This window comes from Trachemys scripta, chromosome 3, assembly GCF_013100865.1.
Source record: "Trachemys scripta elegans isolate TJP31775 chromosome 3, CAS_Tse_1.0, whole genome shotgun sequence".
NCBI lineage: Eukaryota > Metazoa > Chordata > Testudines > Emydidae > Trachemys > Trachemys scripta.
The window spans coordinates 31356239-31381131 of NC_048300.1; the positions used below are offsets into that span (position 1 = coordinate 31356239).

Consider the following 24893-nt stretch of genomic DNA (forward strand, 5'->3'; position numbering starts at 1 on the left):
TCCTCTTACCTTGTTTGACTGGCGGCCTCGCTCCGGAAGCGGGGGTCTGCTCGGACGTGACCCGGATGTTGATGTGCACTCAGTCCGCCCCGGAAATGGCGTTAAGCGCTCCACCGGAAGCAGACGTGGCCGGTGGTTGCTTGCGGTTGTGACTGGGTGGCTGCCGGCTCTCTCCCGATCGGTCCCTGCAGCCCCCCGCCGGGCGGGATGAGGCGGTGCCGGCTGGGACCGGCGGCGCTGCTGGCGCTGCTAGGCGGGGTCCTGGCGGGGGCCGGAGGCGGCGGCCGAGCTCTCCCACAGCTCAGCGACGACGTCCCCTTCAGGGTGAACTGGCCCGGCACCGACTTCAGCCTGGTCAGTGCGGGAGCGCCCGGGCTGGCGCGCGGGGAGAGCTCCGTGGGCGGGGAAGGCCCCTGGGGGGATTCCGTCGGTGGGAGCCCCGGCGGGACTGGGGGTCACGCAGTGTGGGTTATGGTCGGAAGAGTGACTAGATCAATATTTTAAATCTGCAAATCTGCTCGTGCATCTTTAGTTAAAGTCTTATTTTCTGACAAGGACCCGAGTTTATTTCGTTAGCTCCGATGCCTTTGTCAGGAGAAGGCGCTGGATTATGCATTGTTCATCATCACAATGACTGTTAACTACATTAGATGTAAGGAACCTTCATGAGTGGAATGCACCAGCTAGAGAGAAATCCCAGGCTGAATTTGCATGACTGTAGTTGGGAAAATCATCTTCACTTGTAAACTGAGTATATTTGCAGTGACAGTCACTGAGATACAAAGATGGGACCCCAACATGCCATGCCTTTTTCAGAGTTAGAAGCAGTTTGGGATTCAGATGTGCATTTAAAAGAAAGGAAAAGTATGTTAATCTACTCTACACTCCTGTTATTTTATAACAGACTTTGTTTGGAACGGCAGTTGGGGTTCATTGTATTAAACTCTGTTCAAGCAAAGGAAGATGCTGTGTCTGCCTTGAAGATTTTATAGCCTAGGTAAAACAAGGAAAAGGTAGAGGAAAGAGGTACAACATAGCCCATCATCACACTATTCATTTGGAGGTTATGTCTTACAAGTTCTCTTATTTTTATTGAACGGGGAAAAGAGAGGGAATGAGTAAATATGATGAAAGAATAAAGATGGTAGAGAAACATGGGGGTAGGGAGAGTCTAGACAAAGGCAGAGGAGCAAAAATAAAGGTTAAGACAAAGATCAGAAGACAAACTGTCAGTGCAAATGGTAAAAAGCAGTCTGCTGACATCCCTAGGACCTGAGAAGATGCAGGGAACTCTTTTGAATAACCTGCTTTGGACCTGGGGCTAGGAATATATTTAAGTTTTTATAGCATTTTCCAAAAAAAAAAAAAATCCATCTTCACAGGATTTGTTTTTGTTCTACTTTTAGCCTACAACTGGTGTTTTGTACAAAGAAGATAATTACATCATTATGACAACTGTAGATAAAGAAAAATATAAATGTATACTTCCACTGATAGCAAACGGAGATGAGGTAAGCTTAAGTCAAGTTGTTGCAATTACAGATTGTTAGTGACACATCTGTAAAATTAAATAGTTTTCTCCCTTTTTAAAACGGAATTCCTCTGCAAAATGTTTCACTGTATGGCAGTTCTATAACTAATTGTATTCATTATAGACAATATGGTAGTTCTGTTCTTGGTGGGTTTGATGCGAACCAGTCTTGACATCCTTAATTAGGCAAAATGGTTGGTGGGTTGGCTAGTCTCAGTTATGTGCCTTAATTCCAGAGCTACAGAGTCTTATACCACCTTCATCACTAATATCTGAGCACCTTCCTCTAGTGCAGGGGCGGGCAAACTTTTTGGCCCGGGGGCCCCATCTGAGTATAGAGATTGTATGGTGGTGGGCCATGAATGCTCATGAAATTGGGGTTGGAGTGTGGGAGGAGGTATGGGCTCTGGGCTGGGCATGCAGATTCTGGGGTGGGGCCAGAAATGAGGCGTTCAGAGTGCAGGAGGGGGCTCCAGACTGGGGCAGAGTGGATTGGGGGGGTGAGGGTTCTGTGGGTGGGGGGCTGAGGATGAGGGGTTTGGGGTGCAGGAGGGTGCTTCGGTCTGGGACTGAGGGGTGCAGGAGGGTGAGAGGGGGACCAGGGCTGGGGGAGGGAGGGGTGGCTCAGGGGTGCAGGCTCCGGGCAGCGCTTACCTTGAGCAGCTCCTGGATGCAGCGGCATATTCCCCCTCCGGCTCCCACGCAGAGGCATGGTCAGGCAGTTCTGCTGCATGCTGCCGTGTCCGCAGGCTTCACCCCTGCAGCTCCCATTGGCTGTGGGTCTCGGCCAATGGGAGCTGCAGGGACAGCGCTTGGGGTGGGGGCAGCGTGTGGAGTGGAGCCCCCTGGCTGCCCCATGCGTAGGAGCCGGAGGGGGATACGCCGCTGTTTCTGGAAGCCACGCAGCGTGGCCCCTGATCCCACTCCCCAGCGTGAGCTCGAGGGCCAGATGTGCCCACGAGCCATAGTTTGCCCACCCCTGGAGTTCCAGGAGTTCATTTCACAGTCTTGGACCAAGAAAACTGGAAAAAGCTATATGTCCTGCACAGATTAGCTTATTCTTATGATAGAAAGTTCTGTTGTGCCTGAGGAGTGGAGCTGTTGAGCAAGGTCTACATCCTGAAGCTTTAGGCGATCTTTTAGAAATTCTAAGCCCAAACCATTTAGTGTCTTGAACTTGACATGATATGGCATGAGAAGCCAAGGTAGAGAGTAGAAAGGCAGGTTTGATGTGCTTGTAGTAGCTAATGTTGCTGGAGAGATGCACTGTCCACTAGAATCACCTCTTGTTTGGGTAACTAATAACATTGGGTTTAAGTAAGGCTAAGATTTTTGTCATGGTTGTTGTTTTTAGTAAAAGTCATGGACAGGTCACGGGCAATAAACAAAAATTCACGGAAGCCATGACTTGTCTGACTTTTGCTGGTGCGGCTCTGTGGTTTCTCCTGACACTGTGGTGGCTGAGAGCTGCAGGGTTCTTTCCTCCTCCCTTTGCCCCTCTTCACCCCACAAGGTTGTCCCCAGTCACTGGAACCCTGAGGAGGCTGTCACCTGTCCCTGGAAATCTGCAGGGGGACCCTGAAGAGGCTATCACTGTAACCCTGCTGGGGTCCTGCTGGCTGCTAGATCCAGTCCCACAACTCCAGGGACTGAAGCAGAAAATGTCACGGAGGTCTCTGGAAATCATGGATTCCATGACCTCCATGACATAAATGTAGCCTTAGGTATAAGTGGTATTTAAAGCAGATTGAAATAGGAAGGGGCACTTTTGGTACAAGAGTCATGGAGGAGCAGGAAACTGTGGAAGAAAGCTATTTATATCAGCTAAAGACGGTAGCGGGAAGCTGTTCTTCCCCCTTACTTTAACCCACTAGTGCCCAAACTTTTCCTGTCATGCCCCCCTCCCTTATCAGTAATGGAATCTGTCTGCCTCTTCCATTCCATTCAGAGGAGCTTGGACTTAAGACAGAGCTGGGGGCAGAAGTTGGGATCAGGGAGGAGCTGGGGCTAGAAGAGGAGCTGGCCTCAGGGCAGAGTGGGAATGAGGGCAGAGCTGACCTGGGGGCAGAGCAGGGGGCGGAGTGGAGCTGTGGCTGGGGATGGAGCAGGGCTAGGGTTGGCATGGAGCTGCAGTTGGGATTGGAGCGAGGCTGGGGGTAGAACGGGGCTGGTTGCTGCTCCCTCCCCACCCCCTGTGGGGGCTGGCCCAGGCCTGGCCATGTGCCCCCCAAACATTCAGGTGTGCACCCCACAGTTTGGGGACCGCTGCTTTAACCACTGGTTTTGGCAACAGAAGTTATAACTAATACTACTGCTTCTCCATTACTGGGTTTTTTCCTGTGCAATGATGGATGACTAGGTAGGAACAAAGCACTGTACTGCCAGAGCTTTCAGAATATCTCATCTTCTCCCATAAAAGTCACTATGGGAAGGTTCTCCCCTCCCCCCAAATAGGGGATGTGGTTTCTTCACAGGAGAGGCAGTAGCACAAGAATAGGCCAGGAGGGGGCAGATAGAGGAGAAGCAGCAGTGGGGACAGGCAAGCTACATAACTTCACATCCACCTCACTTCCTGTTGAAGATATCCTTCTGCAGCTACTTCATGTAAAATAGTAGGTGGCTGCTTGTGCCTTTGCAGCCAGCTGTGGGATCAGCTCACGTGTACAAGTTTAGCTTCTCTTCTGTGGCTCTTGGCTCACTCACAAGATTGTGCCACCCAGCCCCATGGCTCTATCGGGTGAGTCAGAGCACCATGTAGCATTCAGGTGTGTGGAGAAGGGAAGCAAAAATTGAACCAACAACAATAAAATAGAAAAGGAAAATCTGACAAAAAGAGACAGAAAAGGCCATGAGAGAGAGAGGATGAGGAGAAGGCCACAACTATGCTAGAATGTGGTATGCACGGAAGAGCTATAGGGGTCTGTCCATGTACAAATCCATTGCAAGGAAAGAAAGAAGTGACTTGAAAAAAGGTTGAAAACCAGGTCAGGTTGGAGTCTCACAGACCTAGAACTTTGCATTAGAGAATATTGCCTTAATTGTCCACAAGCTTTGAATTTGCAACATGATGTCCATTATAAGTGCTGCTGACACTTCTGCTCTCCTCTGTACCTTGTACCTCTACAATAGTAGTATCCAAATAAAAAAGTCTGACAAAAAAGAAGTGTTTGCTAGTTCTAACAGACAATACAATGGAAATCTCTCTAATGTATGTGTGCATGTGTTAATGGCACACATCACAAATCATTTTTCACCGAATCTTACTTCTGCGTTTTGTTTTGTTTTTAAATTAGACTCAGATTTTTGTTCTGTGAAAACCCTGGTGACAGTTACCTTTTTAGTGTACATTTGAAACAAAAATATTGAATTAGGAAACAGGTGCTAAATGGTTTTCAGTGCTATAGAAATTATTCACACCTCAGTTTGAATGCTTGTATCTTATTTTGTCATCAGCAGTACTTCTAAAAATACAAAAAAGCCATATTTCTACAGTTTGTTTTCCTGTAATTCTGTAATTCCTGGATTTGTTTGGTTTGACTGATTTATTTATGACTCTTATACTTTTCTTCAGTGTCCCTTCCTAATAACTAAAATTTAAAGATTCTTTTAATTATCACACCGCATGTTATTGGAGACAGAGATTTTGTATCTTAATCTTTGCAAGTGATTTTTTTTCCTTATTCAAATTAATGATCTGACTATTGTACATTTAATTTTAATATTGCATATATAGCTAAAAATGTCAAACCTTTTTTGTTCTAGGAAGAAGAAAAGGATTATAAAGGGCCTAGTCCAGGAGAATTGTTGGAACCTCTTTTCAAACAAAGTAGTTGTTCATATAGAGTATGTTCTTTCTGTTTTCACTCAAATTTGCAAATTAGCAGAATAAACCATCTACATTTCAACCTATTTACAGTTGACTACAATAAACATTAAAATATGTATATGAGATTCCATTTAGCGGTTAAAGCAAGAATGCTTTATAAACTTCATTAACGTTAATATTTAATAGTGTTGCTAAAAAATTTGCATTCTAAATAATTGTAGATATGGTGATTATACTAACAATTTGTCATCGTACTTCCAGTATGCAAACCATAATACACCTCTACCCCGATATAATGCAACCTGATATAACACGAATTCGGATATAACGCAGTAAAGCAGTGCTCTGGGGGGGCAGGGCTGCGCACTCTGGCAGATCAAAGCAAGTTCAATATAACGCGGTTTCACCTATAACGCTCCCAAGGACAGCGTTCTATCGGGGTAGAGGTGTACAGGACAGCTTGTGGTTACAAGACCTGCCTTGAATGTATGACAAGGCTAAAAGATAAGTGCCTCCAGAGACCCCAGAAGTTTGCCTCTCAGACATAACTGCTTGATATTATTACATTAAAAAAAAAAAGCTGCTACATTTTTAAAAGTGGCCAGTGAACCCTGACAAGTGTGATTAGACCAGATTCACCATCAAAGCCTTAGCTATCCAGAATTCTTTCACAGGATAAAATTCATTCAAGTACTAAAGTCCCTCCATACTACCTTATCTCTGCATTTGTTCTGGGCAGAGTGGCCACAAAGCAGGGGAGGGACAACCCCTTGGACCATGTGGAGGTGAACTAAATACTTGCCCCAGGCATGTTAGCACTGAGGATGGACCAGGGAGAGTACATTCCATATCCATTATTGTTCAGATCCAGTGTCCCAACACCTCCATACAAGTGGCATGGGAAGGGGAGCGGGCTGCAACTAATAATGCAACCTATAGTGCATAGTAGTGGCCACAGCAGGTCTGTGCTGCGGCCTCACAATCTGGCTCTGGGTTGGTGGAGGTGTATTTGGCTCTCACATACGTGAAAGATGCTTCACAACATCAGCAAAAAAAACCCACAGTAATTTGACCCATTATGCATATTTGGAACACAGTTAACCCTGGAATGCTGGGAAAATTCACTGCAGTTTTTTGCTACTTTAGGGTTCCATCATCCTCCTGACAGGGTTGGTTTTGCTACTCATCTGTCAAAATTAAGTCCTAAAGTTTTGGAAAATTTTGATTGCCAGACTCTTGTGTTGCTGACTAAAACATGAATTTTTTTTTGTTTAGATTGAATCTTACTGGACTTATGAAGTTTGCCATGGAAAATATATTCGTCAATACCATGAAGAGAAAGAAACTGGCCAGGTATGTTTGTACAAGCTTATGAGACCCAAACAAAAAAAAAAATAAAAGAATTTAGAACTGACACTTTGATGCTGAAGTTACTACAAATGAATTCTGACGGGAATGAACAGAAAGCGCTCTTGAAGCTTATGTGGGGAAAGTTAGCTTTAACAAACAAAACTATAATTGTATTTGTTTTTGGTTGTAGAAAATAAACATCCAAGAGTACTACCTTGGGAACATGCTGATAAAGAGTCCATTATCAGACCCAGGTTTGTCTCTGTTTTTTTTGTTTGTGGGGTTTTTGCAAATGCTGATGATGGATTCTGGTATTTGTTGTTTTCACAAAAATATGCTAGAACATTATGTATGGAAAAATGTCCAATGTGCTTTCCAGTGGAAGAGAGAAGTAGAACACAGTGGAATGCTACTTTTCCTAACTCCGTTGTTTGTGGTAATTTCCTCTTGGCGCCTCACCTTCTCCCCATCCTATCAGTTCAGCCAGGCAACCTACAAAAAATCTGCCAACTAATTACGGCTAGGTAGAAGGGCAGTTGGGGATAGAACATATATACAAAATATTAAAAATGAACCTGTGCCAGTCTTTGTCCTAATCCCTCTGCTTGTATTCTGTAACCTGTTCACTTGGTTTTTGACTGTTTTTTGTGTTTAAAATTCTAAGTAATTCAGGGCAGAGACTGGGTTATATTTACAGTACCTAGCAGATCTTGGATAAAATTTAGTGCACAATGGTAAAACTTGCATCACCTCTGGAGGTGGATTGGGATCTTAGAAATGTTAACATCCTTTTTTGAGTTATTCTGTCCTTTTCCATTAGGTGACAATTTTATTTTTTTCTATGCTTCATATGGAGTTGAAATTCCTTGGCTCAACTTATACTTGTGCATTAACATAATTGATGCCAGCATAGTCTTGAATAGGGTACGAAAGGATCCCAAAACATTGTGGCCTCACTCCCGAGGTATGCTAAAGCAAGCTTGGTGCAGCTCAAGGGGAAATGTCCCTAAGTCTCCTTTCTTATCTCACTAACAATTATGCTGATCCCATCTCTGGCACAGGTTAGAGAATCCTAAAGCTGTTGACACTTGTAGCACCCAACTGGGGTCAAATAAACAAAGTGATCATTGGCATGCAGTACACTCTAGCCCGGCTTCCAGTATGCTCCCTAAGCACAGAGAGTGGGGAGAGGAAGGAGATGTAAGCATAGTCTGCTGTGCCAGCAAAAAGAATTCCCTCATGAAGGATGTGGTCAGTTGCCCCTGTAGGGCAGCAGTAAGGTCACTTGGCACTGCTCCAGCACAGTGACCTTACCACAGAGCAGAATCTGGCTTGTCTTGAGTTCCCAAACATAAGAGGCTTTCTTTGTTTAACGAGACACTAACTTTGAAACTAGTCATTTTAAAAGAGTTTATTCTGCTTGCTCCAGTCCCCTTATCAGTGTCTTCATTTTACAACTGTATTTTCTTCTTGCCCCTACTTCTACAGACAGGTGAGGTTGAATAGAGAAACTGACTGTACACAAAGTGCTGTGAAATACGAAGTATACAAAAAAATCTTTGAACAAATATTATTTAAGTTAATCCATTTAAAAAGAAAAAATCCTAAGTGACAGACATATCAACATAAGTAAAAATTTAAGATTAAAGGAAGATTTGACACATTAAATTATAAAAGTTTTATAGTACTTTAGGACAAACATTTGCCATGTAATATTTGACAACATTCTTCTAATGTACAAGCATGTTTCAGTGAAAACCGGTATTAAGCAAATGATAATTGAGTAATCAAACTTAGTCTCACATTGAAAATGTCAGTATGGTACAATCAGGGCTGGTGTGCTGAGAGGAAATGGCTTTATTTTTAAAACTGAATCTCTTACCTAGCATAACTTTGTATATAATTTCATATCTTTATTATTTTATATATATTTTAAAGACCTTTACACTTCTCTCATTCTTATATTATTCTGTAGATCAAGATGAAAAGGAAAATCTGAAAGAGGCAAGTGTAAAACGTTGCTTTCACTTTTGCCATCAACAATGGAGGCAACTAAATGTAGATATGATTAAATGTTCAGTTCATTAATCCAGGTGTGAGTAGAAAATAAGCTCTTTTCCCTTTTTGATCACTGGTCCAGTTTTGGAGACACTTGTTCTCTTCCACCAATGAGTTTTTTGCCCTGTCCAGTCCCAAGACACTGGACGTTAAGGTTAAGGTGACAGTTAATTTACTTTCCACATTCTTGTTGAAGTGCTAAGTTTTATAAAAAACCCTTAGTAACACCACAAATCTTAAATTCAAGACAGATCCATGGTATGTGAGAACCTATGAACTTTTGCATTATAAAGTGGGCATATATGCAGTCCTCTTTTGGCCTGGTAGCACTTTATTTCTCTGCTTATCCCTACCCCAATTCTATTTATCTATTGCTGAAGGCTGCCTGGGCTTTTACATTATCTTATTAACTGTTATTGCTCCTAACCTTTACCATTGGTTTTGCCTGATTATACATTAAGCTCCTTAACTCTCTACTTTCTTCTATCTGTGAAGTTCCTGCCTGCTAACTACCACACTCTACCTCTTGGCAAAAGGAGAAAAAAAAATCCCTACATGAAAATATGATTAAAACATTATTGAAACATGGAATCTAATGAGCTGTAGTGTTGCCATTACAGAGAAGTGAAACAGCTCTACTGCAGTTTCTAATTAACTTTTTTGCTTTCACCTAGATTCCTACAAAGAACATAGAAGGGCAGATGACCCCATACTATCCTGTAGGAATGGGAAATGGTACACCTTGTACTTTGAGACAAAACCTGCCCAGATCAAGTACAGTGATGTATATCTGTCATCCTGAAGCTAAACATGAGATCCTATCAGTTGCAGAAGTTACTACATGTGAATATGAAGTGGTCATATTGACACCTCTGTTGTGCAACCATCCTAAATACAGGTACAGTTTCCAAATTTAACATTTTGGCTCTAGTGATCCTTTTGCACATATGGGGCCAAATTTTCAGTCAGCTGTCTCTTGTGTGTGCAAAAATTATAGGCAGTTGTGGTTCCTTGAGCAAAACTGGACACACCTTCTTTTACCCTTGCATATGCTTAACAGGCTTGCAAATACAGCATTGTCAACTCTTGCAGTTTTTACTTAAGCTTCACAATATTTGGAGTATTTCTTAAAGCTCCAGCTGTTGGAGTTAAGACATCACATAAGAGCCTCACGGTTTGGATTTTTTTAAGGTAAGTTTCCAGCCATTGTGGTTGCAAAGAAAAATTTAGGAATGTGATGTGACTGCAGCCTGATGGTTCAGAAGGCAAAGAAAGAGTCCAACATTAGTTCTTTTAAAAAATAAATAAATAGAACTATTTTCTCTCACACTCAACAAAACAAAAAAAGAGACTTATTACGCTAATCATGACTTTTTGGGGCCTCACTTATGATATTTGAATGCTTTTGGTGGCCAGTACTGCAAAATACCATATGTACATGTGCAGGTCACCTATTTGTGTATACATGAGGGGACTTAGGCTATTGCTTCCATGTTCACTTAACTTTAGAAATCATGTCCCATCTTTTACACATGCGTACTTTATGTGCACCTGACACAGAGGGGGCAGCTTTAGAACTGGGACTTCATTCTATTGCATTGGCATTAGGTATTTGAACACTTTAATCCTATTCACATGATCTAAAAGCTTTATTAAAAAGTGTTAAGATCTCTTACCAGTATGTGTAGATTTAATCATAAGTTACACTTTTTAAAAACATGAAAATCAATTAATCCATTATTTAACAGTACTTGCAGATACCTGAGTTCAGGATTCTGTTTTCCCAGCACAAATTGTTGACATAATGCATCCCTAAAAAATATCTTACCTGTGTTTTACAGTCTCTCAACTGTCAGCTCTTGGAGGGTCAACACAGACTCCTAAACTCAGGTCTTGGTGAAGGTGGAAGCAATAAATTTGTTTTTAAATGACCTGTTTCCATTTAAATAGCAACATGTTCTGAGATGTGTAGAGAGACAGTCATCTGTAACCTATTTGAGAATATCTAGATTGATATAAAAGTACTCTCTGATGTAAGGACATCAGTCATGCACTATGCAAACATAGTTGCAAAATACCGTGAATAAGTAGTAACACTGTCAATTTATTTACCAACCAATTTTCTAATTTAAATGGAGAATTTGACTTTCTATGCAAGAAAAGCACTGGTATAGTTTAGTTTGAATCCCAGCTCTTATTTTAAACCCACCCAGGTCTCTTCACTTGTTCTTAACTTCCTCCAGTTCACTAAAGATTGAATTTTTTCCAGACTGGGTCTCTATCTAAAGGTGAATTTGGAATTTTTTTTTCTTGAAGAGGCTGAATAAAATTGGTTCACCCACTTCTGTATTACTCAAATATAGAAAATGCTCAAATGTAAAGAAACTTTACTCTCAACTAACTCAGAAAGGGATAAAGTTAGAAATTTCAGACTGGACATGGCTTGAAGAAAATGTTCAGTAGTTGAGCGTTGGAAGTCTGAAGTTTGGCTCACAGGCAGTGCCCTCTTTGACTGCTAAAGCAGACAAATTTAATGTTCACTGCATTCAGAGCTTAGCTCAGCAGCATCCTTTAGCTAAAGTGATAAAGAGTTAATAGGTTATTCCAATCTCCAAAAAAAATTGCCTGTGTGTGCAAGTGTATTACTGCATACGTTAATAAAATAATTCCAATTCGAGTACCAGAGCTCAATTAATAATGGCTGCATTCATGAGCTATTGAGCCAGATAGGCTGAGATCAAGGAAGTTAGAAGCACTGTGTGATGAATAACTCAGATTTTCTTACCTTAGTGTTTTCAAAATTAATTAAGGAAAAAAATTGTCCATGAATCATTCAGGCTGAGAAATTAATTGCTCCACAGTCAGGAAATAGAAGAAATAAGATTGAATACATAACATTTATTCTGTTCTTGAGGAGGATGCTTTACAATGTAGCTTCTTCATATGAGCAAAATAGTGGCTTGCCCCATGCACCTGTTCCCTTTCTTCCCGGAACATAAGGTACTTGCTCTTGTGCATCAGCTACACTCATTGCTGCAGATTACTGTACAGTGGGGAGAGCAGCCTCTATAGCGCTGCTACTCCCTCCCCCCCCCTCCCCCCATCCTGTAAAAGTGAGCAGGCAGAGGTGAGGAGTGGGTTGTGGCTTGACTTCACCTCCCAGTACACCAGCTAACACAGCTGTGAGCTGTTGTGGAAGTAATCTGTGCCAGATGAAGGGCTGGTGCAGACTATTTCTCCCCTCCCGCCAACCCTGCCTAGAGTAAGGTTAGAACCAGGAATTTTGAATTGGTCATAAGTTGGCCCCGGTCTGCTCCTGATGCAGCAGAACTATATAACAAAGCTTTTGGGGGCTAGTGGTAAATCCACATCTAGTCCTACATTGTCAAATAATTTAATGTCAGTGTATCGTACTACCCCATTAAACAGCAGTGCTGTACAGCTACTGATGTATAACTAGAGTTTCTCTCTGATGCAAATGCTTACATTCTGGCTGTGGGTAGGTGGCATAATTGCATAATTTCTGCAGTTATTGTCTAGCAGTAAAATATGCAAATCCCTTAGCTAGCTAATATAGCTGGCATGTTCTGAGGGGGAAGGATTTACCTAACGATTGTCCAGAGTATAGTTATCCCAGTGGCTGACCAGTGAATGTATACATTGCTCTACTTTGATTGCTATAATTCTTCTGCTCTTGATTCACTCTTAAGAATTTTCAAACTTTATTTAAGGATTAGATCTACCGACTTCCATTCAAGTGACAAATTGGAAATACTTCAAATATTACATGAGAATATTAAAACTGCTCAGAAGAAAGAAAAGTGGGCTAGAAAATTGCTTGTTTGTTTGTTTTGGTTCATTTTTGTTTTTGTTTTTTAAAACCACTAACTGCTGTTACTGTTTCCTCTCCCCCATCATCTATGTTCAGCCCCAAAACCTTTACTACCAGATAGGTGAGGAGGGCTTCTTGGCCAGGAGTGAGAATATTGGATGCCTTGAAAATGTATCTAAAACAAAACCCACAAGGGCTCATTCTCCTGATTCAGTCATGCTATTACTAGCAAAGGCATGAGTAGCACACCCAAAGTGCTGCTCAATCCCTGATCAGAGCAGCCTACAGGTGGGGGTATTAAAAATACATTTTTCTTTCCTGTAGTGGCTTTCATGTTGCTCCTCAAAGTGGCTCAGGACAGTACTTCAGCCATGAATCATTTCCCTCCCCATCCATTCTCATATCTTTACTGCTTAGTAATGCAACTGAAGTTGGAGAGTAAGAGTATTCTTTTTAGTTCTAAATATAATTTAATATACACCATTCTTATTGTTGGCACAATCTGTCCTTATCCCTAAGCATGTGAACTTGTTTCCGGGGGTGCGGTAGAGCATGCCTGACAGATGGGAGGGAAAGGTGAAAAGAAATATATAATTGCATTTAATTGCTTGATAGTTCTATTTGATTTAGTAACACCATACTTAAACTCTTCAGCCTTCAGGCATGGAGTTTATTTAATCTAGAGTTACTTATTAATCAGGAAGCAACTTCAGTTATCTTACATACAAACTGAAATTTGTTACACATCCTTCTGTACAGTGCACATATTCCTACATAACAAACTCTGATGATAGTCCAGAAAGCCAGTTCCCTTTTTTCAGAAGCACCTGTAAGTCTATGAAATTGCTAGACGTGTATTTACAAAACAGATGAGTATAAAGTAATGCAAAATTGTAGGAAACAATAATTTAATATTTTTTGCAAATGTATCGATCACTAACATACTATTATTCAATAGTACTGTAAAAATATTTCCACTTATATTTAGTACTTCTAAATTTTCACTCAGGCTTTTCAGGTGCTTTGAAGAGGCCTTAATTTGTATGAAATAAGGAAAGAGCAGTGATATTGTGACTTCCAAAACCATCTCTTGTAGTTGTCGATATTCCAATGCCTTTTAAACTAGCATTGCTCAGGGGGGTTTATAGTTTCATTTTTAAACAGGGTCCCAAGTAGCCACTCCCACAAGGAACTTGTACTGCTACTTTGTGAAGATTATGTTGTTGAAGATAAGTGACCTAGAACATTCTGAACAAGATTAGAGACATATGTAATTGTCCCAAGTTTAACTAGAGTACAGTGTGAACTCTTTATTAAAATGTGTTTGATATGTCTTGTGTATTGGCCATGTGAAGGTTCAATTTATAATTTAATGATACCAAAGTAATTAATGAAATATTCGGTGACAAATTTAAATGAGTAACACACATAGTTTGTGTACTATATGAAAGATTGTGTAAAAGTCTAGTTTGCATTCAGTTTTATTTGATGAAAATAATGACACCATATTTTAAAGATGTGTGTATAAGAATGCTGAGTTAAGGCTGAGCATTTAATCTTAACTTTTTTGGAATTCCCTGACTTAAAGTTGATTAACAGTGCATGCAAAAATTGCCTTTTTGCAAGTAAGATGTTATATAATCTGAGGAAAACTGAAACAGGGTAGATTGCATTGACCAGGGTTTCTCAAACTGGGGTCGCCGCTTGAAGTAGGGAAAGCCCCTGGCAGTCCGGGCCGGGCTGTTTACCTGCCCCGTCCACAGGTCCGGCCGATCCACTGGCCGTGGATCGCTGCTCCGGGCCAATGGGAGCTGCTGAAAGTGGTGGCCAGTATCTCCCGTGGCCCGTGCCGCTTCCAGCAGTTCCCATTGGCCCGGAGCAGCAATCCGCGGCCAGTGGGAGCCGCAATCGGCTGGACCTGCGGACAGGGCAGGTAAACGGCCCGGCCCGCCCGGGGCTTTCCCTACACAAGTGGAGACCCCAGTTTGAGAAACCCTGACATTGACTAATTACTTGGTACGTTTCTTAATAAAGTGGTTTTTTAAGTACCTGAGTGTTGAACGTTACGACCCAATGAACTTTTATTTTCTTTACACTCCGACAACTGAAATGTCTGTTTATAGCAACAACAGTGTAAAAAAAAAAAAAAAAAAATCCTGATCTGACGCATTGCATGCAAAGTTTAACCCTGGAGTGTTAATGTATTAGTTTTTTTTAAAACTGAGAACAAATGTGTGTGTGCTGACATATCTTTATGTATAGTGGGAATAAGTGTTACAAGAAAACAGGTGATGCATCTATAACTTGTTTGGACAGGTTCAGGGCTTCTCCTGTGAATGACATATTTTGCCAGTCACTGCCAGGATCCCCACTTAAACCCCATAATCTGGAACAGCTGGAGCAACAGCAAGAAATGCTGAAGATGCCTTTTAGAAGGGTTAAGGAGGTAGGAGTTTTGTAAATTTAAACTGGAAAATATAGCTTTTTAATTTTCCTTATTACAGTACTTGTAACCTTAAATTTACAGCAACTGTTTATATCCCTGATTGTCACTCTGCACAATTATATTGATCTTTCAAGTAGCCTGTGGCAAACCAGCAGGAATTGTCAATAGCTGCAGTCATATTTTTAAAAAAAAAAAAAAAAAAAAAAAAAAAAAAAAACCTCTAGGTTAAAGTTAGGGCTACTAGTCTATAACCCCCAAATCTTCTATTACTTTTTTGATCTTTTCTGTTCATTCAGCTATTCTTAGATGCAAGTGTTTAATGCACAAAGCAGTGAAATAAATGTCTGACCTATTAAGTTCTTGCACATTTATCAGCTGCTTGTCTCATTTGATATTTATTCTAATATTAGTTACTTTCTAACATGCAGTTATGTGTTTAGTAGAGGATATGTGGACTCTAAATATGTCTGAATTTTAATTTCAGGAAGAAATACATTCAACAAAAGAAGAGAAATTTTCCTCCATTCATAAGCCAGTTACTGTTGGATCCCAACAGTTGCTAACTGTTGGAACAACACACATCTCCAAATTGACTGATGACCAACTCATAAAGGAGTTTCTTAGTGGTTCTTACTGCTTCCATGGGGTGAGAAATAAACTGTATACAATTGCATTTATTAAATCCATATTTGTTTCACGTTTCAATTCTCCTTTGTGGACTTGGATAGCTGAAAAATTTCTGTTAACTCAGACCTGCTGTGTGTCTCACATCAGTGTTTTTCTCACAGTAATTTGCCAGTTACTAGAGCTTGACCTGAAGGTTTTATCTTCCCTAAATTCAAAAGCTAACTTAATTTTTTGTTTTTGTTATTTACAGTCTGAAACTCTAGTAGAGTAATTCTACCAAATGTGATACTTCTGTAAGATGAAATGTTGTGTCTGAGAAGATGATAGATTTATTATTTGAAGACCACAATGAAAGTCATTTCCTATCTTTCAAGTGGCTACCCAGAATGCCCTCTTCAGAAGTGACATTTCCCACCTCTGACCCTCAGAAAGGTTTCTGAACAGACCTTAGTCTTTTTGTCTTGCTCATCCACTTGGATCAAAATATAAAGTTAAATACTGTACTTAATAAGAATTTGTCCACCTTCTGAAAGCCACTGATTTGTTAAATGTTTTAATGGTGTTCTTAGTTGCTAAATTATTGCTTTAACAGAATTGAAATAAGAAATTTTTATAGAAAGTGGAACAAGAGTCTTCAGTAATCTTACTAAAGGATCTCTTTAGCATTTCAGATTAAGTCCAAATGAAGTTCAGTCTTCTGTAGTGAAGCATGGATGGTGAGATAAGTGAGTGTGGCATGTATTAAGGAGGGAAACCTTAAACACTGCTTTTGGAAAATGAAATGTGTTAGAGATAGGAAGGAAAGGTAGGAATGTGAAAGCTGAGAGAGAACTTTCTCTCTCTTTTGATTCTCCCTCGTAAAATAGGAAATAATGGATAGCCGAGATTGGAAAAGAGGGCAGGAAGACAAAAAAATTGGGAGGGTAGGTAGCAGAGAGAGGGAGTCTGTGACTACTGCTATGTCTGAAAGAGGAGGAAATACAAAAGAGGTTCAGGAAAAAGACTGAAGGAACACATTGTATTGGGTACTTACAACTTTCCAGGAGTTCATACGTAGATGGTGTCATTGGTGGCAAATAATCTATATAAAGCCATGATGCTCCTTATCACACAGTTATGAAGCTACAATAGGATAGATGAGAAAAGAATGTATTTCACGTTATTTGAACTCTATTCCCATTTCTTTTTTCAGGGTGTTGGTTGGTGGAAGTATGAATTCTGCTATGGCAAATATGTACATCAGTATCATGAGGTATGTTAAATAGCAGTTGCAGTCTTCTGCCACTAGATGGCCAACAGTTGCTTTTATGAATGTGCTCATGAGCTGGGGCAATAGAAATCCACTGGTAAAGAAGGTTGCATGTTCCTGCAGACTTTGCTCCATTCCTTACTATTTAACTGTCAATAGAAGTAATGTTGTGAAAGGTGCCTTAGAATAAGGGGAAATAGTCCTTCTGATTCGAAGGTTGGCTTTGCAGTATCAATTGATGTATTTTTGTCTTGCAGACTTATATTGAAATTAATTTTAGTATACAAACTTGGAAGTACAATGAGTGTTTTAATGCCAAAATTAACCATTTAATTACTGGTCATAATACCAGAAATGTCAAGCTAATATGCTCCTTCATTGTACCTGTCACATGATCCATTTACATGAATGGACAGACTATAAGAATGAGGCTATAGGCTTAACATATTCTTATTTTGACTACCTAACTCAGATGGTTTTACTATTTCCCCACCTCCTTATTAGTGTCAAAAATATTAGACTCCTTTGGTATGTCTTATAGGATTTTCAGTGTTTGTCTATAAGACTGGGTTCACTCCACACTTATGCTTTAAATTTGTGAATGGCAAGAGTGTAGGTGCAGGGATTACATGCTGCTTCAGGAGCATTAACTTATGTGCAGATATCCACCACGCACAGGGGGTGTAGTATGTCACTTGATACTGACTCCTCCCTCTTTTAACCCAGGGAAGCCCTTCTGCTGGGGGAGTGAAGAGCACTATTCCCTTATGTCCCTTCCCTTCCCGTGAGCTGAATCCGCATCAGTCATGAAAACAGAGGGGATCATTTTGTTCTAAATGTTTGTACAGATCTTTTTTTGAAAGTGACAATATTTTTGAGATGATGTGAGTCCAAGTAGAATTCCTTTCTCTTTTGTCCCCAGTTCACTTGTCAAAGCAGATGTTTCACTGTTCGGTCCTGCTTGATCTCACATTGCTAAAATCAGCTACTGTGTCTGGGTTTTAGGAAAAGAACTAATTTTACAAGCTGTGCAGCATGGTTTCCTTGTATTTCTTAGCTCTGGTTGGAGTCCTTAGTGTTCATTCTCATCATCTTCTCTAGTAGTAATGGAACCTAGATGGCTGCCTTTTAAGATGCTTTCTAGTATCAGCATACATTTTGGGCCCATCTATAGGGCCATCCAGAGGATTCAGGGGGCCTGGGGCAAAGCAATTTTGGGGGCCCCTTCCATAAAAAAAAAGTTGCAATATTATAGAATATTATGCTCTCGTGGGGGCCCCTGCGGGGCCTGGGGCAAATTGCCCCACTTGCCCCCTCCTCTGGGCAGCCCTGCCAATGTATAAGAAATATAATCTCTACCTGGGCTATTTGCTATGGGTTTTTTGGGGAGAGTGAGTCCAGGAGAAATGTGGCAATAAGTATGGTAAATCTGACCAAAAGAGAGGAATTTAGCCTCTAATTTACAAACAAGCTATAGGAAATGTTCTTTTCACCATATCTCCATTCTACATACCAATATATAAAAAACTTTTTTAGGTTTTGTCTACACAAACAGTTTCTGGCAAGCTTGGGTGTGATTCTGCTGCACACTAGCTGTCCATACAGAGCCTGCTGATGCGCATTAAGAGTTCAGTAGTGCACTTAGCCTAGTTCGCTTTGAAACAGGACTAGATCAAAGTCTACACTTAAAATGCTACAGCTATGTTGCTGTTGCACCTCAGTGTAGACTCTTATTACAATGGAGTTCTCCCATTGCTCTGGTAAATCAATCTCCCTAAAAGGCAGAAGGTAGCTCCATCAATCTAGCACTTTCTACATGGATACTTAGGTCGGATTTTTCATACCCCTGAGCAAAGTAGCTGGGTCAATCTAATTTTCTAGTGTAGACCATCCCCTAGATCAAAACTCACTAACTGTCAATGCATCTCAGCAGGGTCCACGTGGACAGTAGCATACAGCAGGCTAATGTGGGGTAGATTCTCAGCCTAGCTTGCCATGAACTAAATGTTCGTGTAGAACAAGCCTATAGGCTATGTATATTAACTAGGCAAAATTCCTGACTTCAGTGAGAAATTTTATGTCAAGCTGGCACAATTTCAGTTTATGCAATGAAATGCAGGCACTGCCATTAATCAATATCCGAAGTGGTCAAAACTGAAAGTCTCTTGCTATAGGACAACTCTTCTGGCTGTTGAGGCATATTTGTAAGCTATTGTCGGTAAGTAAATGATGCTCACATAGCTGCTCCTGATTGCAGTAACAATATGTAGCCAACAATTAGTTGATTAAAAAAAAAATCTGATTATTAAAAATTTGACTCCCTAATATTTCTCATCTTTAAAATGATCTCTCTGCAGCAAACTCATTAAACCTCATGATACAAGATTTTTATCATCGTTTGTTCATATTTTAGGATAAGGAAAGTGGCAAAACTTCTGTAGTTGTTGGTACCTGGAGCAAAGAAGAACACATTGAATGGGCCAAGAAGAATGTTGCTAGAGCTTATCACCTCCGAGAAGGTGGTATGCAGACAGTTAGGTAAGGGTACAGACAATTTTTGACTGAATAAACCTTAGATAACATGTTGGGGAAAAAAAGAGCTTGTCATTTCAGTGCAGCATGTTTGAATTGCTGTTCACGAACCATTTACCTACTGAAAAACAGTTCTTAGCATGTTGGTTGAGAACATCTTACTTTCCTTTTTGAATGGAAAATGTTGCATTTTAAAAACAGAAAATTAGATTCTCATCCTCGCCCTTTAAAGTAACTTACATAAATTGTGGCATTTGAACTTATAACTAGTTTGAAAACAGTTTAATTTAGTACTAAATTCATCTTGTGTAAAATTTTCAAATCATTTACATGATGTAGACACTTAAGGGGTAAAATTTTCGAAAGCTTTAGCTTCATATTGCTATTGCCTTTAAGGTTTTCACTGAGGTTGTGTTCTGTGGCACATATAATTTGTTTTAATTTGATGGGGAAAGTTTTGTAAATCTTTCTTTGGATGAATTGCCTCATGAAAATTATAATAAAGTTGTAAAGTTAATATTTCTCATATTGAGTGCTTGGAGCCAGTAATCATTAGAGCAATCAAGTCCCCTCCACCAGAACCACTGGTTATGTCATCTGAGTGCTAGAATTGGTTTCATATTTACTGCTGCAAAGGAAGGGAAAGGGAGAGGCTTAAAGCGGTAGACTAAGGGCTTGTCTGCCTGACCCCACAGTTTGGACTATGCATACGTGTTAACACAAACCTAGGTATCTTACTTTGCACCAGCAGCATTCACCCAGGGAACTTGCAGCACAGCAGGCTACTGCACACTTCAGTTCACACCCCCATTGTCCAAACTGCAGGGCCATGTAAATTATAGTCTAATCAATACAATAAACTATGAGAGTATTTTGAATAAGGCACCCTTAACTTAAAATACAAAAGAAGCTATTTATAATTCAACATCTGTCTCTTGGATGTGATGCAAGGAGAATAGTATTGTTAATCACAGTCCTATCTGCTTCTATAGAAGTAGACAAATTAAATGTAACTTGTCAGTGTTTTCTTCCCTTTTTTCTATTTCCGCATGTAGATTTAAGTTTCTTGCATTTGAGGGGGCGGGAGTGTTTGAAAGGTCTGATTACTCAACTCACAGCTTGCTTTCGGCATTTAAGGTGATAATGTTGTCTGAGTGTTCAAATTCTCGTCTAATTTCAAACCTTTCTGGCAGAGTGGTATCTCATTTTTATGGAAATGGAGATGTTTGTGACTTAACTGACAAGCCAAGGCAGGTGACTGTGAAATTGAAGTAAGTTACACTCTAAGTAAACCATCTAGTCATAAGTTTTGTCTCTTCACCCACTACTAGAGTTCTGTGGTTTTTAGAATATTTACTCAAATCATTCCTATTTTTAGGTGTAAAGAATCTGATTCCCCTCATGCAGTAACAGTATACATGCTGGAGCCTCACTCCTGTCAATACATTCTCGGGGTATGTAAATATATATGCTTGAATTCACTCAGCCCACAGTCCCTTTCTAACTAATAGGATTTCTCAAGGTGCAGGACTTCACTTAGAGAAGTTATGCATATTCAGTTTTGACACGGCCTTTTTAACTTGCATCTGCCAGAGCTTTAAAGCTACACTAAACAGATTTTTACTTAACAAACCAGAGTTTCTGCTGCATAGGTTGATGACTCCACCACTACCACTGGAAGCACTGCAGAAATTTGTGCTTTTTGTTCCTTGTTGCTTTTGTGGCATTAGTGATGTAGTCAACCATTGCAGGTGAAACAGAGAACCCTAATTTATGTGATAGTTGGTAAGCACAGGACCAGATTTTCAGATATTTGAAAAAAAAAATATATATATGTATGTAAAGGTGGTGTCTGCACATAATAGCTTGAGCTCTTAAATTGATCTTCTTTTAATGCATTGTAGGTAACCTTCAATAAAGCATTCAGAAGAAAATTTAAAATAGTTCTAAATCATAAACATATTAAGCCTGGAAAAAACTACATCTCAGATACTTTTCCATTTGCTGTGTGAGGCATTCAGCATATTATTAAGCTAGTCAGATTTTAATACTTCCAACCTCTAAATAAAAACTGATTTGATCAGGACCCTGACAAATATGGCTCAATACTGTTTTTCTGAAAATACCGGTTGAATGAGTACACTCTTTAGTATGAGGGAAGATAGCCTAAAGTTAGAGATGGAGATTAGTTCCCTTAGGACATTTTAAATGTATCCCTATATAGTTGAATTCCATATCGTGAAAAAAATTCTAACCGAGTACAAGAGTTGATGTTCAAATTATTACATAAAATAACAATTAAATTACAGTAACTCAGTCATCTAGAATTTTCTCTAAAGTAATTATTTTTAAGCAATTGTAACATCTCAATTTCTTAATGAAGTGGAAATAACCTCTTATAGTATCTGGACAGAATAATGTGGTGCATTGTCTATGCCCAACTAGACTGCATGAATGCTCCCAGAGCCACTCCTGAATCACACAGAGAAAGGCAACAGCCAAATGCCCTCAGCTCCCAGCCTGGTACTTCAGAATATACCGAGCAGTGCAAATTTATTAATTGGTTCACCACTTCATCAATGGAAAGTGAATACACCCCAGCCTTTATAAACCTGAGCAAGCACCCTTACCAAACACTTCAGGCAAGCTCACTGGTAAAGATAAACAGTTAAACAAATGTATTGACTAAAAAATATAGATTTTAAGTGACAGGCAAAAAGTCAGAGTTAGTTACCATAATAAAATAAAATATAAGCACACAGTCTAAACTCTCAACCCTGTTAGACTGGGCAACATCTAGATCAGGGGAGGCAACCTATGGCATGCGTGCTGAAGGCGGCACGTGAGCTGATTTTCAGTGGCACTCACACTGGCCGGGTCCTGGACACCGGTCCGGGGGTTCTGCATCTTAATTTAATTTTAAATGAAGCTTCTTAAAACATTTTAAAAACCTTATTTACTTTACATACAACAATAGTTTAGTTATATATTATAGACTTATAGAAAGAGACCTTCTAACAACATTAAAATGTATTATTGGCACTCGAAATCTTAAATCAGAGTGAATAAATGAAGACTCAGCACACCACTTCTGAAAGGTTGCTGACCCCTGAGCTAGATTAAGCAGTTTTTCTCACCCCTCTAGATATTGCAGTCCTTAATGTACAGATTTGTCCCTTAAACCTGGCCAGTCTCCCCTGTCTTCAGTCTTCTGAATGTCTTTGTTGGGGCAGGAGAAAGGACAAGCGTAGGGCCCTGTGTTCTGTTTTATATCCTCAGTCCCATGTGCTTGGAGAACACAAGTCCAGGCATGTCTCATGCGCATTGCTGAGTCCCCAGGCAAGGTTGAGCAATTCGCTTGGTACAGCCTCATGCAGGTTAGTCATTGAATTGTAGCTCCTCTGCTGAACAATGGCTGGTAATGTCTGTTCAGCAGCACCCACCTGGGTGTTGGTTACCTCCCTTGTCATTGTCTCTTGAGAGCTAGTATCTGGGTGCCTCCCAAACCCACAGCATATTTTAGTGACAACCATACAACACAATTCTTATAACTTCATATGCATTAATGATATACATATTTAGATAGAAAACATGACTTTCAGCAGATCATAACCTTTCCCCTGATACCTCACATAGCATGCTTTATATGCAATATCACAATTATATATAAATGAGGAATGTGGGGGTTATAGGATGCTCCCCCAAGGTATAAAATGTCTCACAAACTTGCCTTGTGTTTTTTCAAGAGAAGGGAGGGTGTGCTATGGTAGTTGCCTGTAACTGTTTTCAGACCTGCATAGATCACCACTTGAGCTGTGAACTAAAAGTCCTAAAGCTTTTTAGAACCTTCTGATCCCAGAGTGGAATACTTTGCATTCTAGATGTGTCAAATGTGGGGTCAGGTGCTATTTGCTGAGGAGAAACAGACATTTCTGTTACCAGATCTCCTACCAAGCCATCACCCTCTCTTTAGCCAACTCTTTCACTCACTCACAAGTTAGTAAGTAACTTTCAAAAAAATCATTCCTACCAGTGGATTTCAGTGTGTTCGTTCTTTAAGGCATACTCCTTTTGTGAACTCTTGAACTGAATACATAATTGGCACTAAGCGAATAGTGGTCCCTTTGTCAATCTGTATTTGTTTTGGGAGAGTAAGGCTACTTTGATTTCATTATTGTAAATAAAGAACTGTGCACTTACAGATTTCACAAATACAAATAACTATCCAAAAAGTTACAAAAACAGTGATGCCCAAATTACTTTCTTATGCATTTTCTTTTGTAAACAATTGACAACATTGTGTTTCAAAGTACCTAACATTTGGTGGGTTTTTTGATTATTTTTGTTCAGGTGGAATCTCCAGTCATTTGCAAGATCTTGGATACAGCGGATGAAAATGGACTCCTTTCAGTGCCCAATTGAAAGGATAATACAGTCTATGAATCAGATTCATAGAAAGCCAAGAGATACTCGCCAGCCAACCTTGCCAGCAGAAAAAAAATATATATATATATATATTAGGAGGGACTCATGAACCACTTTGTGTAAATCTATGTGTATATAAGAGATTGATAAACTTTTAAAGATTAAAATATTGTCTTGCACCTTTAATTTTTTAACTGAGTATTGAGAGTTCTACATAGATGTTGGCTTATACCTTACAGAGGAAGATGTCCTACATCAACCTTAGTTTAAAAAAAACAAAAAACCCTCAAATGAGCAAGGTCCCACTCCAACTGAAGAGTTCAGCAGTTGACCTTTAAAGAGAAGAGACTAGAAACTGACATCATGCCTCAGGGCTTCTACAGCCTCAAATAACTTGTCCTGTTGTTATGTGAAAAGGCAAAATACAAGTTTAGTACCTATGTTGCCTCAGTTTTTAATAGTTGAACTGCATTTTTATCATGGTCCTCTTCCATGTTATCTTTTCCTCCAACTTTTATGCCAGCCTTCATTAATTTTTTCAGCCTGGGCTGCCTTCCAGGATCTGTTTCTATCTTTACAGCTATCTATTGCACAGCATTTCTGCTGAGGTGGGTAAGTATTATTCCCCATTTTACATATGGGGAAACTGAGCAACCACCATTGAGAGGTCCGGAGACATAGCAAGTCTGTGACAAATCACTAAACAGAACATAGCCTTCTGATCTCTGATTGTATGAGTTTAAACTGTGGTTAATACTCCTCTCTTGGTCATCATTCCGATACATATGGGGACTTTAAGGATTATCATTGCACTATCCTTTTGACCCTCTTACTGAAGGATACAAAATGGCAGCCACGTCATTTGTTCCTGTCATTCCTAAAGCATCATTTAGACCTTTGGAGGGTCACCTGAATTGTTAAAGTGAGTGGCAACTTCATATTAATGTTGAATTAAGAATTTCTAGAAGTAAATTGAAATAGTGGCTTTGGAGTATTTAGAACTAGGTATTAGCTATT

The 24893-nt window shown here is 40.0% G+C and overlaps 2 protein-coding genes across 6 annotated transcripts in view; one reads left to right on the top strand and one right to left on the bottom strand.

The window, feature by feature from the left end:
- ASB3 (ankyrin repeat and SOCS box containing 3) overlaps positions 1 to 106 on the bottom strand; it is a 154088-nt gene extending 153982 nt beyond the window's left edge. For 3 of the 5 annotated variants that reach the window (XR_004644956.1, XM_034764374.1, XM_034764378.1), the window contains exon 1: positions 10 to 106. The gene's annotated coding sequence lies outside the window, so the exon portion shown is untranslated. The remainder of the gene's footprint in view (positions 1 to 9) is intronic. The other 2 variants (XM_034764377.1, XM_034764379.1) reach the window with 1 other exon arrangement.
- On the top strand, positions 92 to 24062 carry ERLEC1 (endoplasmic reticulum lectin 1). The gene is made up of 14 exons (XM_034764380.1): positions 92 to 354; positions 1407 to 1511; positions 5294 to 5374; positions 6633 to 6710; positions 6898 to 6961; positions 8683 to 8711; positions 9440 to 9663; positions 14914 to 15043; positions 15528 to 15689; positions 16863 to 16922; positions 19333 to 19457; positions 20645 to 20722; positions 20830 to 20905; positions 23802 to 24062. Exons 1-14 carry the CDS (start codon positions 208 to 210, stop codon positions 23871 to 23873), a joined length of 1431 nt encoding a protein of 476 aa, XP_034620271.1. The 5' UTR covers positions 92 to 207; the 3' UTR covers positions 23874 to 24062.
- Positions 24063 to 24893: the final 831 nt, after the last annotated feature.